This window comes from Phycodurus eques, chromosome 11 (assembly GCF_024500275.1).
Source record: "Phycodurus eques isolate BA_2022a chromosome 11, UOR_Pequ_1.1, whole genome shotgun sequence".
Taxonomy (NCBI): domain Eukaryota; kingdom Metazoa; phylum Chordata; class Actinopteri; order Syngnathiformes; family Syngnathidae; genus Phycodurus; species Phycodurus eques.
In genome coordinates, this window is record NC_084535.1 from 14,195,913 (window position 1) to 14,212,618 (window position 16,706).

The 16,706-nt window shown below is 40.6% G+C and overlaps 1 protein-coding gene across 10 annotated transcripts in view; it reads right to left on the minus strand.

Moving 5' to 3' along the window:
- Positions 1-65: 65 nt before the first annotated feature.
- Positions 66-16,706, minus strand: part of eys (eyes shut homolog) — a 259,849-nt gene continuing 243,208 nt past the window's right edge. For all 10 annotated transcript variants that reach the window (XM_061690335.1, XM_061690334.1, XM_061690329.1 and 7 more), the window contains 8 exons: positions 15,450-15,640; positions 11,265-11,447; positions 9,368-9,534; positions 8,792-8,936; positions 5,016-5,178; positions 4,523-4,695; positions 4,243-4,404; positions 66-3,094 (listed from right to left, as the gene is read on the minus strand). In XM_061690335.1, coding sequence (XP_061546319.1) covers positions 1,908-3,094; positions 4,243-4,404; positions 4,523-4,695; positions 5,016-5,178; positions 8,792-8,936; positions 9,368-9,534; positions 11,265-11,447; positions 15,450-15,640 — 2,371 coding nt within the window. In that variant the 3' untranslated portion in view covers positions 66-1,907. The remainder of the gene's footprint in view (positions 3,095-4,242; positions 4,405-4,522; positions 4,696-5,015; positions 5,179-8,791; positions 8,937-9,367; positions 9,535-11,264; positions 11,448-15,449; positions 15,641-16,706) is intronic.

The following is a 16,706-nucleotide window of genomic DNA, read 5'->3' on the forward strand; positions in this document are numbered from 1 at the left end:
AAAAGATTGGAATTAGTTTGCAAAACACTTTGTAAGGGGCCTTTGTCAGACTGCAGCGGAACTTCCATTGTCAAACAATCTGTCCTGTCATGTTGGTTCACTTACTCGTTCTGATATTGCCATTCCCCCAAAGGAAAAAAGCGTATATTTATTCCACACTTACACTGTCACCGTCACAAAATCTTTATTAACTCAAAAGACAAGCATTTGGTAAAATTTTATATTGACAGACAAGTATAAAGAAAGCTTTACCAGTGTAAAATAAATTAAAACTGCAGACCCTTTGACCTAGTAATGGGGAGGGAACAGGGCCATTTTTTACATCGCTTATCCTCACTTGGTTCCGGGTATGCCGGAGCCTATCCCAGCTAACTACGGGTGAGAGGTGTGGTACACCCTGAACTGGTCGCCAGTCAATCGTAGGGCACATATAAACACAACCAACCTACCATACATGTTTTTGGGATGGGTGAGGTGCTCAGAACTGTGTGTGTATATACACACAATAATATATATATATATATATATATTGTATATAAATATATATATTGTATATATATATTGTGTATATATATATGTATAAAAAATCACCATCAATGTGAACTATTACCTGTGGGGGGAATCAACCAATAAATTCAATTCAAAACGTCAAATGGGAGTCTGCACACACCTGCCACCATTTCAAGTGCCTCTGACTATCCCCAAATAAATTTTAGCTGTATTAGTAGGCTTTTCCTGACATTTTTTTTTTTTTAGCAGAAGCTTGAAGGTTTTGTTCTAAAACTCGTATTTGGGACTGTTCACAATTCCCTCTACCTTGAAAAGTCCGTTCTTCCAGTTAAAAAAAAAGAAGAAGGCTCCAAGCATGATACTACTACCATCATGCTCCACTGTAGGTAGTGTTCTTTTGTTGATGAGCAGTTTTGTGTTTATGCCAAACATACCATTTAGATTTGTGGGCAATTGTTCAACATTGGTCACATCAGGCAATAACACATTTCCCCACATACACGTAGGAGATTTCAAATGTGTTTTTACAATATTTTTAAACCAAGGTTAAACGTTTTGGCTGCAATTCCAAATGGTATGTTTGAGATTCATACGACACTGCTACTTACAGTGGAGCATGCAACATTGTGCTTTGATGCTCTTTATTTATTTATTTATTTATTTATTTTTAGCTGGAACTGGGGCCTTTGTCAAGATAGAGGGAGTTATGAATATTTTGAAATAGGAGTCAGTGTTAGCACTAAACCTTTAGGCTTCTTCTGCTAGAAAGAAAAAACTTGATTTGGGGTTAATCAGAGGCACTTTAATTGGTGGCAGGTGTATACTGACTCTAACTTTGGTTGAATCTGATTGGTTAATTCTGAACACAGCCTCATCCCTAATTATAAGGTGTGTACACTTGTGCAACCACATTATCGCAGTTGTTTATTTTTATTTCCCCCTCTTGAAAATATTTCCAATTGTGTTGTCTAAGTTATAGGCAACATTAATCGAAAGTTTAGAAATTATCTTGGTCTTGTCTTTTTAAATAACAAAAACCTGACATTTGAAGAGGGGTGTGTAGACTTTTAATATCCACAGCTTGCTGGAAATAATGTTTGTTGACAGGTAAGCTTCTCTAGTTATTTTCATTAACCATTATGTGTTTTACCTACATGCATTTTATTTTATCACCCAATCAATTTGTGTATGCAATTGCCTGGTAAGCTGTATTGCTCATAGTGAAATAAGCAGCTAGTATTAGTATTATCATTACACTTTGTCTTTTCGCCATCAGACCCTCTGGCGACATCTCAAATTACTTACTTCAAATGATCTGAGCTATTCAAGCCTATATTCCTCAAAAAACCCTCCAAACTATTCAAAATGTACCTCTCTCACAAAAGCCATTTTCCCTCCTACTCATTGCCATTGTGAACATTAAAGCCCTCGCTGCTTTTTAAAAACACAAGGGGTTCGTTGAACAAATAAACATTTCTGAGATTTCCTTCAAAGTTCCTTGAAAACAACCCCGATGTCACGACGGTTACGTTTGTGTACATTTCAAATCCTCCAAAGTAGAGTTGCCCCCCGTAGTTCAAGGCTACGTATCTCCCAAGTGGGTCCACATCCTCATGAATGATTCTTTCGTTGTTCAAATGGACTTGAATGACTGTACTGTTTACTACAATGGAGACCTCGTGCCATCTATTGCAGCACAGCATCTGACTTTTTGAAGTCACCGGGAGAGAAATCCTCTCGCCGAGATTAAGTGCAACTTTAAGGGCCCCCCTCTCAAGGCCCACTGCCATGAAGTCATCATCTTCATGTCCTCCCTTTCCCATCCACATGATCAAACTGTCACTTGTGTTTGTGAGAAAGATAAAAGAAACATGAGTGGATCTTAAATTTCTCTTGTTGTATTTCAGATCAATGTATTTAACATAGGAGTGTCCCACAAATTTTAACGTGTCTGTTGGTAGCTCTCTGGTGCAGTACCTCCCTCCCCACCCGAGGGGGCAAATGCAGGTGTATGATTTCTCACTAACAGGCGTGCATATGGAGCTATGTTTGCAGTTGTTGTTGACACAGCTTAAAGACTGATTACATGTTGGCCCTGTCCATGATGTTGGGCAGTCACATGTAAAGGACTCACTCCCTATTGCCCTGCAGTGACCTCCATTGTGGCACACCTTGTACCCACAGGCGCTCCCATCCGAGTCCCTGACATTTGCTCCACTGAGAGCCCCTTTTTCCGTCAACTCCAACTCAAGTCCGTTTACAATCACTTCTCTGATGCTGCCTGTGAAGCCCGTCGGCTCCCCTTCGATGGCGTCTGCGGACACAGAGCTCAGAGAGGATACGCCCCCAACAAAGATGTTGGTGGCAACATCCAGTGTGCTCATCCCCTCAGTCACATTGTGTCTGACCTCCTTGCCGTCCAGAATTAGAAAACCCTGTTGACAGATCCGGCCTGCCTTCACTGTGTGCCAGCTTCCAGTGTGCAGGTCTACTCTCGTAATAGTCTGCAGGACGTGGAGACCATCCCCCAGATTGTACCGCAGCTGGACAAATCTTGATGTCAAAGAGAGGCAGAAGAAATCTCCTGCAGAAAGGAAATAAAAATGAGTTGCTCGGAAGACATTTTTTTTTTTAAAGCTGTTAGATATAATACAAACAAAAGGCAAAGGTATCCTGTCAAAACAAGCCCAACAGAATTGAAATACGGCGATGTCTACCCAAACAACTCATGGCGAATTAAATGTAATCCATTCATTTTCAACACCGCTTGTCCTGGTTAGGGTCGCGGGACGCTGGAGCCTATCCCAGTTGATTTTCCCCCAGCGAAAGGCGGATTACACCCTGAACTGGTCGCCAGTCAGTCGCAGAGCACATATAGACACAGACAACCATTCACACTCACATTCACACCGTCACTGAGTGGGAACTGAACCCACCTATGTAATTTACTGTTTAATATTTGCATGTATCTAATATAGTTGAGGCGGCACGGTGGCCGACTGGTTAGCACGTCTGCCTCACAGTTCTGCGGACCGGGGTTCAAATCCCAGCCCCGCCTGTGTGGCGTTTGCATGTTCTCCCTGTGCCTGTGTGGATTTTCCCCGGGTACTCCGGTTTCCTCCCACATCCCAAAAACATGCAAGGTAGGTTGATAGAAGACTGTAAATTGCCCTTAGGTGTGAATGTGAGTACGAATGGTTGTTTGTTTACATGTGCACTGCAATTGGCTCCAGCACGCCCGCGACCCTAGTGACGATAAGCGTAAAGGAAGATGAATGAATGAATAATATTGTTTACTTCTGTGTCGTTGCTGCATGGAGTTGCCGCTTGAGTAATTGTTTACATCCATCAGTAAATGTAAACACAGTATTATTGGATATGGGTAGAGAGATATAGGCACAACATTGGAATTGGATACTTCAACCTGCAGTGTAAATCCAGCATAAGGAATACAAGGACCTCAAGGCAACTCCCATCCTTTGTGTTTGGACGGCAACACATAATTTAATATTTCAGTTGACTGAATTGGCCTTCGAGTTATGTTCAGGTCAACTTTAAGAGGGTGCTCTCTTTAAATCAGATTTGTGCGAATTATTGTTGGCAGCAAAAATACCCTGTATTTTAAGGAACAATTACCCAAATACGAGCATCAAATTGAATGTCCTTTTTTGGTCATTCCAATACTATGAAGGTCTGTTTCGGTTTATAACCTAGTTATAACCGACTTATTACCAGCTCTGTCTCCAAGATGCTGTGCAGCATAGACAAGGATACCACCAGGTGATAAAGGTTGGAACTGCATCTGTAAAACAGTCCTGTGTCTCGTATTCATTGGGGGGAAGGACATCCAGGAGGAGTGCTTTCCACTGAAGAATGGATCACTGATGCTCACAGCTGAAATGGGAACAATAGAGCAGTTAAATAATTGAACAGCAAAACTGCTTCCTTGTTGACAAAATGAACAGAGAAAAAAAACACGTGTAATGATGAAGATTGCGTTTGATGGTGTGACCTTTCTCGCAGTAGAGTCCCGCTGTTCCCAGGGGGCACTGACAGGTATATCCATTTGGAAGAGGGATGCAGGTAGAGCCATGGGCACACAGAGGCGGGGGAGTGTGCACAGCATCGCACACCGACACTGTCTCCGAACAGAGCGCACCCTTCCATCCAAAAGGGCACTGGCAACTGCGGGAGGAAAAAATGAGCTCCTAGCTAATGATTTTCCCTTTCACCATACTTACACAAGTCTCTATTTGCACAATGGTCATTGCACCGGACTATTGCAATATTAGTCGTTCGAACTGCTCTAAGTGCTAGAGGACTCTGCATCTTTTTGCACAATTGTTTTTTGTCAATGTCTTTATGTCCCCAAAGTGTTCTGTAAATTGACTGTTTGTTGTACTAGAGCGGCTCCAACTACCGGAGACAAATTCCTTGTGTGTTTTGGACATACTTGGCAAATAAAGATGATTCTGATTCTGATTCTGATAAATGAGCGTACTTACTAAACAGACGAACCAGAGTCCACACATGTTCCTCCATTCCTGCAGTGAACATGAAAACACAGGTTGACACCGCACTGACCCACACTTCGTCCAAAGGCTGGCTGTCCCAGAGCTTGGACTGTTCCATGTCTTCTTGTTCGGAAGTACATGTCAAAAACGCACCCTTGAAAAAAACAGACAGACAGTTAGAAACACACAATACACATCATCAGTTAAAGACAGAGCTGAAATGCCATGAAAGAAATTAAAACATGCATTACCACATACCACAATAACCCCCAGTTACAATGCACTGTAAATTTCTGAGATACACAAGGATGACTTCAGAGCATCCTGATTGGATGATTTCATAAGTTCAATGATGCTACTGTCAACATTACTCAACATGTCTTTTCTGTCCAGCTTGCCATTGATGTGCTTGGAGTCGAACTGATAAAGCTTTCAAAAAGAGCATGACATTTGTTTGAGGTTTAATGTGTAGCATATTCATGTTTTTGTTACAAAATAACACAATTGCATGTGAATGCTCCAAAATGTTGTCGCCAAAGTCAAATCTCACTGAATGAAATTAATAGAGGATTACAGTGCATATTAATATATACTGTGGATAGATAACATTAGATACACAGATACAATGTAAAAGAAAAAAAATAAGCACAGTTAAGGATGACTTCATGGTACTACACTGACAGGCACTGTTGCTTTTGTTGTTCACAATCTTTCAGGTGAACTTTTGGAAACATAAATATGTGGGTTGATAAATTCCTTTCCATCCAGGCAATATTTATACTTTGGCCTGTAAGTGCAGAGCATGGGGGAGTTATATAAATAACATTTAATTGCATTGACCAACCTTCTGTCCGGCATTGGTCATGAGTAAAAACAGGATGCACTGGAAATGTCATGTTCATTCATTAATATTCATGCACTGATTACATCTATGCATTGATGGTTGCAGCATTGCAAATGTATTGACCTGTATTTTTTTGATATAGCTGTACACTCTGTAAATGTCTGTGCTTCACATCGCTCTGAATTAATGGCCCTAATAGAACTGTTTACATGGAAAGGTGTCGAGCTCAAATTGACAGACTGATTCATTTCAGGAGTCACCGCATCTTCTCTGCCACCTTTCCACAGGGGGAGTGTGGATCTGTTGATAACTGGGAGTGAAGTGAATTATCAGTGTGTTCACTGCCAGCCATCATGATTAGGGCGCCAGGAAGGTCACACAGATCTGATTAGACACCCATGAGTTCTCATTCCATCATCAGCACTGGGGCGATGGCGCCACCGGTGTCTAGTTTACCAATATAGGGACGACGCTGGGTCAGGTGGCATATGTGAACTGTGTTCCTCGCAGCTGATTGAATAAAAAAAAATATATATATATATATTTTTAAAGCTTTCAAAGGCTGAATTGAAATGAATGCCACACTCATAAATAAGACACAAATACATTCCAGTCCTTGGACACAAAAAGCTGCTGTTCAGTTCAAATGGGTCTGCTGCAGATAACAAGCCTGAATACTGAATGTGGTTATAATGATATTCTTCAATGTTGTCACCATTTTCAATGTTTGCACAACAGCAGGCACAGTAAATAAACACATTACTGTATGAATGATTTAAATCGCAAACAGGTTTGGGGACTAGTTCTCGTTAATAATAATGTTTCAGTAACATTATACCAATCAAAATCTCAATCATGCACAGTTATAATGTATTTTAACCAGACAAAGGTGACCAGACATTTCCACACAGTGGACCTACACAAAGTGTCAAGATTTAATCAAGCCTTTGGCGGCATGTCTTCTTCCGTTCAAATGTGACTTGCATTTCTGCTTAATTGGAAATTTCTGCAAAATTTCTGCAAAATTGGAAATTCATCTCCTGGAACTAGCATATTTGGAGGTAAGTAACATGTTTTTAAATTGTATTTTATTGCGAAAATTGTTCGATTTTAGTGAAAAAGTGCAAAGGTTCAGTGGGAGCAGGCCTATGAGAAATGGTAATCTGTTCTTTTGCCATTGTTGTCTTGTTAAAGGATTTCAAAAGTTCAGCGGCATACTTTGAATGCCAAGTCATACTTCTGCAGTTTGGTGAAACTAACCCAAAAGTAACACAGAAGTAGTGTTAACATAATTCAGAGGCAATAATATTGTAATTTAATAACTCACAAATTACAGTAACTAGTAAATTCAATATAATTTGCCTTTCTCCGGGTACTTTCGCTTCTCTCCCCATTCCAAAAACATCGTGGTATCCAAAGTACGGCTCTGGGGCCATTTGTGGCCCAACAACCATTTTTCAGCAGCCCCCAGCATGTATAAAAATTACATTTAACACGGCCTGCAATCCTAGTTTAAAAAAAAAGCGTGGAGTTGGGCAGTGTGAGAAGTGTGGGTGTAAAAAAAAATGGGCACCACTACGACTAATACTTTACATTGGATTGATATACTGTACAGATTCTAGACAGGCAAAGACGCAAATAAACTAATTACAACTAAAATAATAAAACATTTCTATTCATAACACTGTGGTAAATAAAGATAATCAATTTTTAGAATCAAACGTTTTTTCCCCCCACTTTCTGCTCAGTGTTGAGGTCCGACTCATGAACATATTACATTAATTATCCTGAAGAAATCGCTTTAAAAATGGGCATTTTATGACAGTTTGCGCTTGTTTTGGTTCTAAATGTGGAGATGAGAGTTGGCTACTGTTCAGTGCAGGGGCAGATCTATTCCAGTGAGATCCAGGGCCGTCAGGCACAACCAACCTCTTGGAAACATCCTTAACTATTTGCCTTCTCACCTTTAACAGAATGCTGTGATGTAGTAGTTTTTCAAAATATCTAGATTATATGAACAATATATAATTGCTTGCTTGATTGGTTGATTGATTGATTGATTTTAGTCATTTGAATTAAAGTCAAAGTCAAAGAATTTCAAAGTGAGGCGGCACGGTGGACGACTGGTTAGCACATCTGCCTCACAGTTCTGAGGACTGGGGTTCAAATCACGCCCCGCCTGTGTGGCGTTTGCATGTTCTCCCCGTGCCTGCATGGGTTTTCTCCGGGTACTCCGGTTTCTTCCCACATCCCCAAAACATGCATGGTAGGTTGATTGAAGACTCTAAATTCCCCATAGGTGTGAATGTGAGTGCGAATGGTCGTTTGTTTGTATGTGCCCTGCGATTGGCTGTCGACCAGTTCAGGGTGTACCCGAAGATAGCTGGGATAGGCTCCAGCACGCCCGCGACCCTAGTGAGGATAAGCGGTACAGAAAATGGATGGATGGAATTTCAATGTGGTCCTTTCATCTTTTAGATTTTTCTATATGCGGCCCTCGAACATAAAAGTTTGGACACCCCTGCTCTAAATTGTCCATAGGTGTGGCTGTGAGTGTGAATGCTTTTTTTTTGTCAGTACTGCGACTAACTGGTGACTACTCCAGGGAGTAGCCCGCCTCTCGCCCAAAGTCAGCTGGAATAGGCTGCAGCTCACCTGTGACCCGAATGAGGAAAATATAGAAAATGGATGGATGAACACAGCATACGTTTTTAAAATTGTAATTATTTTCTTTTTGTAGGGACTTGATCGCAGCCTATTGCTTAAAGATAGCAGCAATTAAAGGTGTTCTTACAATCAACTTGTGTGCTCTGTTCTGGCCTCTCTTTTCATTATATGCCTCCCCTATGCTTACAAGGGCACAGCGATCCTGGGATGAAGGCCAAGTGCTCTAAGTGCATGCTGCCGAAAGTGGCTTTCTTACCCTGAAAGCCTTGACGGAACCTGGAGCCAAGTGGCAGCAGGTCAGGTGTGTACTCATTATATCCGCCTACAAAGAGTTGCTTGACAGCATCGAGGCCCCGCAGCGGTCCCGGAGATGAGCCCGTTCTGTTCCTTTGTCCATCAACCTAAGAAATACGTTGTCAATACTTGAGCGAGTAAATAATTAAAAGTCTCAAGGGTTGCAATGCATGACCTTCAATTGATAAGCTTCACATAGATTCACATAACTTGTAAATATGTGTTTTTGCCTCAAATAAAAAGACTTGCATTCCACCATTCTTGTGGATAATTCAGAATTTTTTTCCCCCTTCTGATCTTTGGTTAAAAAATAATGAGCACAAGCCTGACTCGTGAGACTGGAGCATCATTTTCTGCCCTACATTTCTGACATGGTAGAGGACAATTAGAAAGAGAAGAAGCAAAAGCATTACGATGCTCTTTAAAAACATGTTTGTGATTAATTAGCCTTTTTGTTGGCACAGCAGCTTCTCGCCCTTTTGATGCCTTGCAATCTGCAATTTACACTCAAATAAAATTTCTGCAATGAACCAATCACCTTCAGCCATCCTGTTTTGTTGGTCCTTCCAAACGTGACAATGTGGATGTCCATGTGGAGGTTCAGTCGATCTGAGACAATGGTTGCTATACCTGAGCCAAGGTTGAATTTATACAGAATTCTCCCCTTCCGCACGCCCAAAACGAGGAAGTCGTCGCCATCAGTGCCTGGAATTAGAAGGCGTTAATGAATAATGAACAGTGCATATAGTACATTTAGGTTATAAATATATTATAAATAGCATGAACTCTCACTGAACTGAACCCACAAAAACAATTACGCACATTTAAACTAATTTATACATGTGCCTGCTTGAAGGCACACTGTAGATGACAATGTTCATCATTGCAACCACTGTGGTTTTGTGTAACTTGATCTCATGCATTAATGAAATAATTGTGCTTCATCGTTCTGAGTAAGTGATCAAAGCTGACACTTCATTAAAGCAATTATTGTTTTAGTTGTTCAGGTTTCATCTTTTTTTCCTATTTCACCTTTGAATCTGCACTATTTCGGACTTTGCTGCTCTCTCTCCTGGCAGGTATTTCATTATTAATATCAGTTCTTGTGTTGTTATTTTGTTCTTTATGAATTGAACTCTTTAGAGAAGACCACAGAGGATATACTAGAACGTTTTTTCTTATTATTTCTTAAAAACTATGGTCTGCTGATGTTACGGTCACATATTAGCACATCTGAACACATTAATTCAAAACAATGGATTTAAAAAGGGTGTTCCAAAAGTCACTATACACTTCCTTTTTTTCGATTTTGTTTCAGATATCAATCAGACGTGTGGCCATTAGCATTTGACAGGTTTGCAGCTTTGCAAGCAAATCATTCCCTTGCCCTTGGTTCGCCTATTGACACTGGAACAGCATTATAAAATTGACGTCTGGCAAGCTTTTTTTCTTGTACCTGATTGCAGTTCAATGCCACTTTGAGAAGTGTCGTCAAAGGTGTGTCAAATGTGTCGGTAGTCTTGTTACCGGATGCACCATGGAAGAAAAATGGCCCAATCAACCGAGTGACATGGCACAACCAAACCACTGGCTTTGGAGAGTCTCGTTCATGCCTAAGAATTCCTGCTGACTTTGATTTCCCCCAAATTCGACAGTTGTGTTGTTTTAACCGACAAGAGAGATTAAAGATAGACTCGTCGCTGAAGCGCATGTTTTCCAAGAGCTGATGGTCATTTTTTACACGAGCATCATCATCTTCCACTTGAAGCCTTTGAACAACCTGACTGACTGACTTCAGCACTCTCCAAGGCATCCGCTGAATTGAACTTTTGTTGACGCTGAGTTCCAACACAGCCTTCCAAATAGACTAACCCTGGCTTTGTGTGCGTATAAGTTTGGTGTTTTCATCAGTGGTAGCATTAACACAGCTTCCGCTGTGTGGTTTGTAAAGAACAGATCCAGTTTTGAGAAACTTGTCATGGACAGTGTAAATTGTACTTTATGTTGGAGCAGTGTAACGGCAATAAAGCTTCTCAAACGGGCCTTTAACTGGATTCAGTGACAGAAAAAGTTCTTGCCAGCTTTCAATTCTGCAATGCTGCTGCAATGTCATTTGGCGAGCCGTGGGCAAGGGAATGATGCGCTTACAAAAACTGCATAGCCTAAGCTACCAAAAGCTGATGGCCTCACGTCTGTCTAAATGATACCTGAAAGGAAACAGGAAAAGCAAGTGTACAGTGACTTTTGGGACAACTCAGATTCATGCCATGTCATGCCAACATGCAACGCTCCTTTGAGCAACAACAACTGAAAAACTGGGGTTGGCATTTTGGTGCCCTGCCATTGTTTTCATTTAAAAAACTGCAGTGGATTTTGTATCAGAGTTTTTGCTGAGCTGCAAAGACCTAATCCCTGAAAGTGTGCAGGTTGCTGACCTTGTCCTCTGTGCCCAGCGAACAGGATCAGGTTGTCTTTCACAGCAGAGGAGCTATTGGCCAGCGTGAACTTCAACTGAAACTCGTAGAAAAAGCTGAGACTTGGAATGTGGGAGTAGGCCACAAAAGATGTGTAGCCAAACTTGTCTGTACCACTGAATCTGGTCCGTGTGATATTGACTGCTGCAAAACAGAAAGACACATTGGGAGGAAACTGTGTCCTCTCCATCACAGTTTGCCAAAAGATGGCACTATTGCCACACAGTACCTCAGTGGAGCGAGTTAAATCCTTTCAGGATGCTATTAGATGATGGCCTGTTTTCTAATACTATCACCTCTCCAGTCACATTCTATTTCCATTAGTAGCTATTTGGGCTGAATTTTGGCAAGCAGCCTCCAACTGCTTCATCCTCTTGCTGCACACAATGGCAGCACAGTAATATTCAATTCAAGTTTAGTTACAGAGAGTGTATTGGTTGCAACAATGCTTGTATTGAAACTCTACATTTGATCTTGCACTGCGGACTTAATGTTAAATTTCATAATATTTCTGAAAATTAATCCCCCCCAACACACTGAACACAGAACTGATATTCTTGACTGAAAGATAAATTCATGGTGGCTGTGACGGCAAAACAGGCTCAAAACGGTGTGCTGCAATTGTCACCCTCGTGCACATATATTTTTTATTATTCCCACTATGGGCCCTATTTGCTTATTGTTTTGCTGACTCGCCTCTTGATTAAAGTAGACAAATGGTGCTGTGTTGCTTCTGCTTTGCTCAATTAACAAGTTAGATGCTAATGGTGCCTTTTTTTCCAGATCACATAAAGATATGTGTACATTGCCTAACCTTTTCAATATTGTTATTAGAGTTTTTACACCCCCACCACGAGTATGTCATATGACAACACACTGATAATGACAACCACAATCACACCATTGAAAATAACATGCTGAACTACTTCATCAGAACTAAATGGCATGGAAGTTAAGCATACAAAGAAGTACTACAACACAAATAAAATAAAGTTACACCTTTTGTCTGAAACATTTTAAAATAATTTAAAAATAAAATTAAAACAAAAAAAAGAAAAAAAGAAATTTTTTAGAAAATTCTAATTTTACTTTCTTCTTTAACAAGCCATCAAATTCATCCGGCGGCACGGTGACCGACTGGTTAGCACATCTGCCTCACAGTTCTGAGGTTAAATGCCTGTGTGGAGTTTGCATGTTCTCCCCGTGCCTGCGTGGGTTTTCTCCAGGTACTCCGGCTTCCTCCCACATCCCAAAAAACATGCGTGGTAGGTTAATTGAAGACTCTAAATTCCCCGTATGTGTGAATGTGAGTGCGAATGGTTGTTTGTTTATATGCGCCCTGCGATTGGCTGGCGAGCAGTTCAGGGTGTACCCCGGCTCTCGCCTAGTTAGCTGGAATAGGCGCCAGCACGCCGCGACCCTAGTCAGGAGAAACAGTTCAGAAAATGGATTTATGGATGGATAAATCCATCCATCCGTTTTCGATGCCGATTATCCTCATTAGGGTCGTGGGTAAGCTGGAGCCTATCGCAGCGACTCAGGGTAAAGGTGGTGTACTACAACCTGCACTGGTCACCAGCCAATCACACCAAGCCATGAAAACAAAATAAACTAATAATTGGACACGGACTACTAATGAGGTTCACCACGTTTGTGTTTCTTGAATTATTTATTCAAATCGTACTGCTGAAGTTTATTTTGACATATGTAAGGGCATTAAAAGGTCAGACTTGTCATTATCTTCTGCTTGTAGCCCTGCATTAAACATAAACATGACACTGCCGACACTTTGATTCCGACCCAGTTGACCTGGGTGAATAATCGGTTTAACATTTGTTCGTGTTGCGCTACATTGAATGCATCACATTACGAAACACTATTCATTTAGTGTAGGTTAGAAAGCATATCATTAATGAAGGTACTTGTTGAGGGAGCTGAATGGTGTCCGGAAAGCATTACCGTAAGTGCCCATGTAACGTATGCTCTATAGAAATACTACACGCCTCATTAAATGCCCATACAAAAAAAATCAGTATAGAGGACTGAATTAGGACCAATAGTGTGTAATATAGTACTTCTTTTATATGTGTCACAGTTTAATGCCCTTAATGACTCAAATCAAAACCAGTTCAAAACTAACATGTAGAGCAAACAAAGTGCATCTTATCTACATCCAAAGGAGATGCCATACTCCATTTTTGATTGGAGGTATATTGCCTTTAATATCCTGCATGTTCAATCTCAACACAACACCATGAGGAAGCATGAGCAACTTGTCTGTGAAGGTAGATAAATAAATAATTCTGAGTGAAGTCGCCTCAAATGAATGTTTCATGAACTCCACTAAGGCACTCCAACATCGGTTCCACTTCCTGTTCTTTCGTTACATTTCGTTTCCTGGTTGTTCAGAAAGCAACTATATCAATTTAAGTGCACTTGAGAGGTGAGCTGAAAATATCGTACTAAGGGAAGAAAATCTTGTTTACTTTTCATCTGACCTTTAAACTCAGCTATCTCACCCACCTCGGTTGGCCGTCCTTTAAAACCATAAGAGTACTTGCTTTGAAAGAGAATAATCATCCCTGAGGGTTTGAAAAAAGAAATACGATTGCTGGAATGATGAAAAGGAACACTTTGATCACCGCAAACAGTTTGTTGGGTTGTATACCCTGAAAAACCAACAGGTTCCTTGAGTAATTGCCGAAGGTTATTCTATACCTGTATGTATGTGATCACATGGCAGCTTATACTGTATTTAGTGTAAGTTTGACAGCAGCTGACGCATCAGTCTGAAGACCTTTTTTTCTTCTTCTCTTAACCAGTTCTCTTAACCAGAAGAGCCAACTGTGTCTTTAGAATCAACAGGGTTCTTGGCAATAACAAAGACCGATCTATTAAATGATGTTCAAACAGAATTTTTTTTGAGTTTGTACACCTTTCAAAATCAAGAGGGGTCATGCTTTGACATTGATGAACAATGCGAGAAGGTTTGAGAATCACTTGCAGAAAAACCTAACAGGATATGACTAATCACTGGGCTCAGTTATTCAAGTTTAATACATATTTGGAATGAGGAAAGTGTTCTGTGGCCTTGAGACAAGCATGTAGTAAGACCCTTGGGAGTGATCAGCTGTGATTGTGCTGATCTTATCGGATGTTGGCAGGATTCAAATGTCAGGCGCACGCTTGGTACTGCACTGGGTGATTGAATTGCTGTGTCTGGCATGTGGGTGCTGGAGCATATCTATGATATGCCAAGCACTCTGCTGCTCTTTAGTTTAGTCATGCAAAACCTTTGCTTCTGAGAACCAGAGCTGACTCTTTCTTTATTGGCTAACTTTTTGGGGGGGAGTCACAAAATAAACAGCTCTTAAGCAAATGAGTAATAATAATAAAAAAATAAAAAAATAAAAATGGAATTTTCCACTTTTATAGAGCAAAACTGTTGGGAAAAGTTGCTTTAAGTAAATACATTCTGATTAACTTAAAAGTCCTTTGAAATATTCAGCAAATCAGCTGTGAGTTTTGCTTTGATTATCCAACTTTATTGCTGGAGGAAGAGCACATTTCTACATCCTCAGCACAATTTTGTTCCATTAATCCCTTTACTTAACAACAGACACTCACTCTACCAACTGCTCAAGGCTCCCATTCACCAACTGTTTGCAGATGACTCCCTTAATAAAGCAACAAAATCTACGCTGCTCTGATGTGAGCGCTGTGAAAAGGGGCTGTTTTAGGAGTATAATTCGTCACTGAAAAGTGAAAAAAAGGGCCTTCTTTTGGACGTTCATTCACATGTATTTAGGAAGACTGAAAAAGCAAATATAACGGTCTCGAACACTGAAAAACGGTTGACTGTGAAAGTAAAAGTAAAGGCCATGCCTGGTAAGAACACACAGGCATGTCACAACCAAAATTACAAACCTCACAGCAGAGGAGCTTTACTTATAAACGTCAAATTATAATCCAACATACCTCAATGAAAGAAAGTTAAAAGATACATTTGGATAAGACACAGAATTAAAAAGCAATTGTTGTGCATTCACATTGTGTTCCTCCACAAAGTGACAGAACCAGCTACTGACCTGGCCTGCATATTACAGTGTTTTCATCTTCTGATTCTTGTCATTTTAAAAGACTTACCTTCATCACATAGTAGACCTTGTCTTCCATAAGGACAAAGACATACTGCCTCAAGTGGCGACTTTGGGATGCACGTTGCGCCGTGACTGCAGGGGTTGCGGTCACAGGTCATAAACTGGCACAGCTGGCCAGTGTAAAGCGGGGGGCACTCACAGAACCAGTCTTCTGCATCACTAAATGGTGCAGACACACTGGGACACATCATTAGACCAAGAGGTGAAACATTATGTGGAGATGTGCATGATACAAGGAACTGGCTAAAACACTTGTAAACTAAGAATACAGATACACGCTTGGATTAATAAAACCAGAAGATACATGCATAGGAGAATTGCAGAGCACAGAACCCCACCAAGATGGTAAGATTGTACACTGAAAGAAGTACTTAATTTGTTGATGTACATCGGTTGCACGTGATTAAAATATGGTAAACTGCTGTAATTTTCCCCTCTTCGCCACAAAAATAATAGAATGTGTTGAACACATTTTCATCATTTGTTGGGCTGTAATGATTATTCGATAGAATTCATAAAACGTCGATAAAAATCAAAAGTGCTGTAAATGAATTTCGTTATTGATTCGCGGTATCACATGATTACGACATCAGTCACTCGCTGCGTCGCGCCATTATTACGTCAGTCACCAGCTTTGTTGTTGCGTTGCACAGAGTAGTGGACCCAGAGGCTTTCTCATGACCATCACATATTTGCATCTCTAAACCAATAAATATGCTTCACTTGGATGATGTCAGCGCTGCTGGTTAACGATTGGACCCTGATTAACCAATCACAATCAAGCCCTGACACTTTCAGTGTGTGCAGTGACTCCAAAGGCTGACTGAAGAAACACATAATGGCGGCCTATATTCCAAAAGTCAAAGTGTGTGTGTGTATATATATGTGTGTGTGTGTGTGTGTGTGTATATATATATATATATATATATATATATATATATATATATACATGCATGGTAGGTTGATTGACAACTCTAAATTGGTGTGAATGTGAGTGCAAATGGTTGTTTGTTTATATGTGCCCTGCGATTGGCTGGCAACCAGTTCAGGGTGTACCCTGCCTCTCGCCCGAAGATAGCTGGGATAGGCTCCAGCACACACACAAGCACACACACACACACACACATCAATTCAAGGATCGTGGGTGAGCCTTAATCAATTGTTTTTACTTTGTATGCTTTCATCGATGTAATGTCTTATATGAAAGATTTAAATGAAGTGCATAAGAGAAATGGTAGTGAGG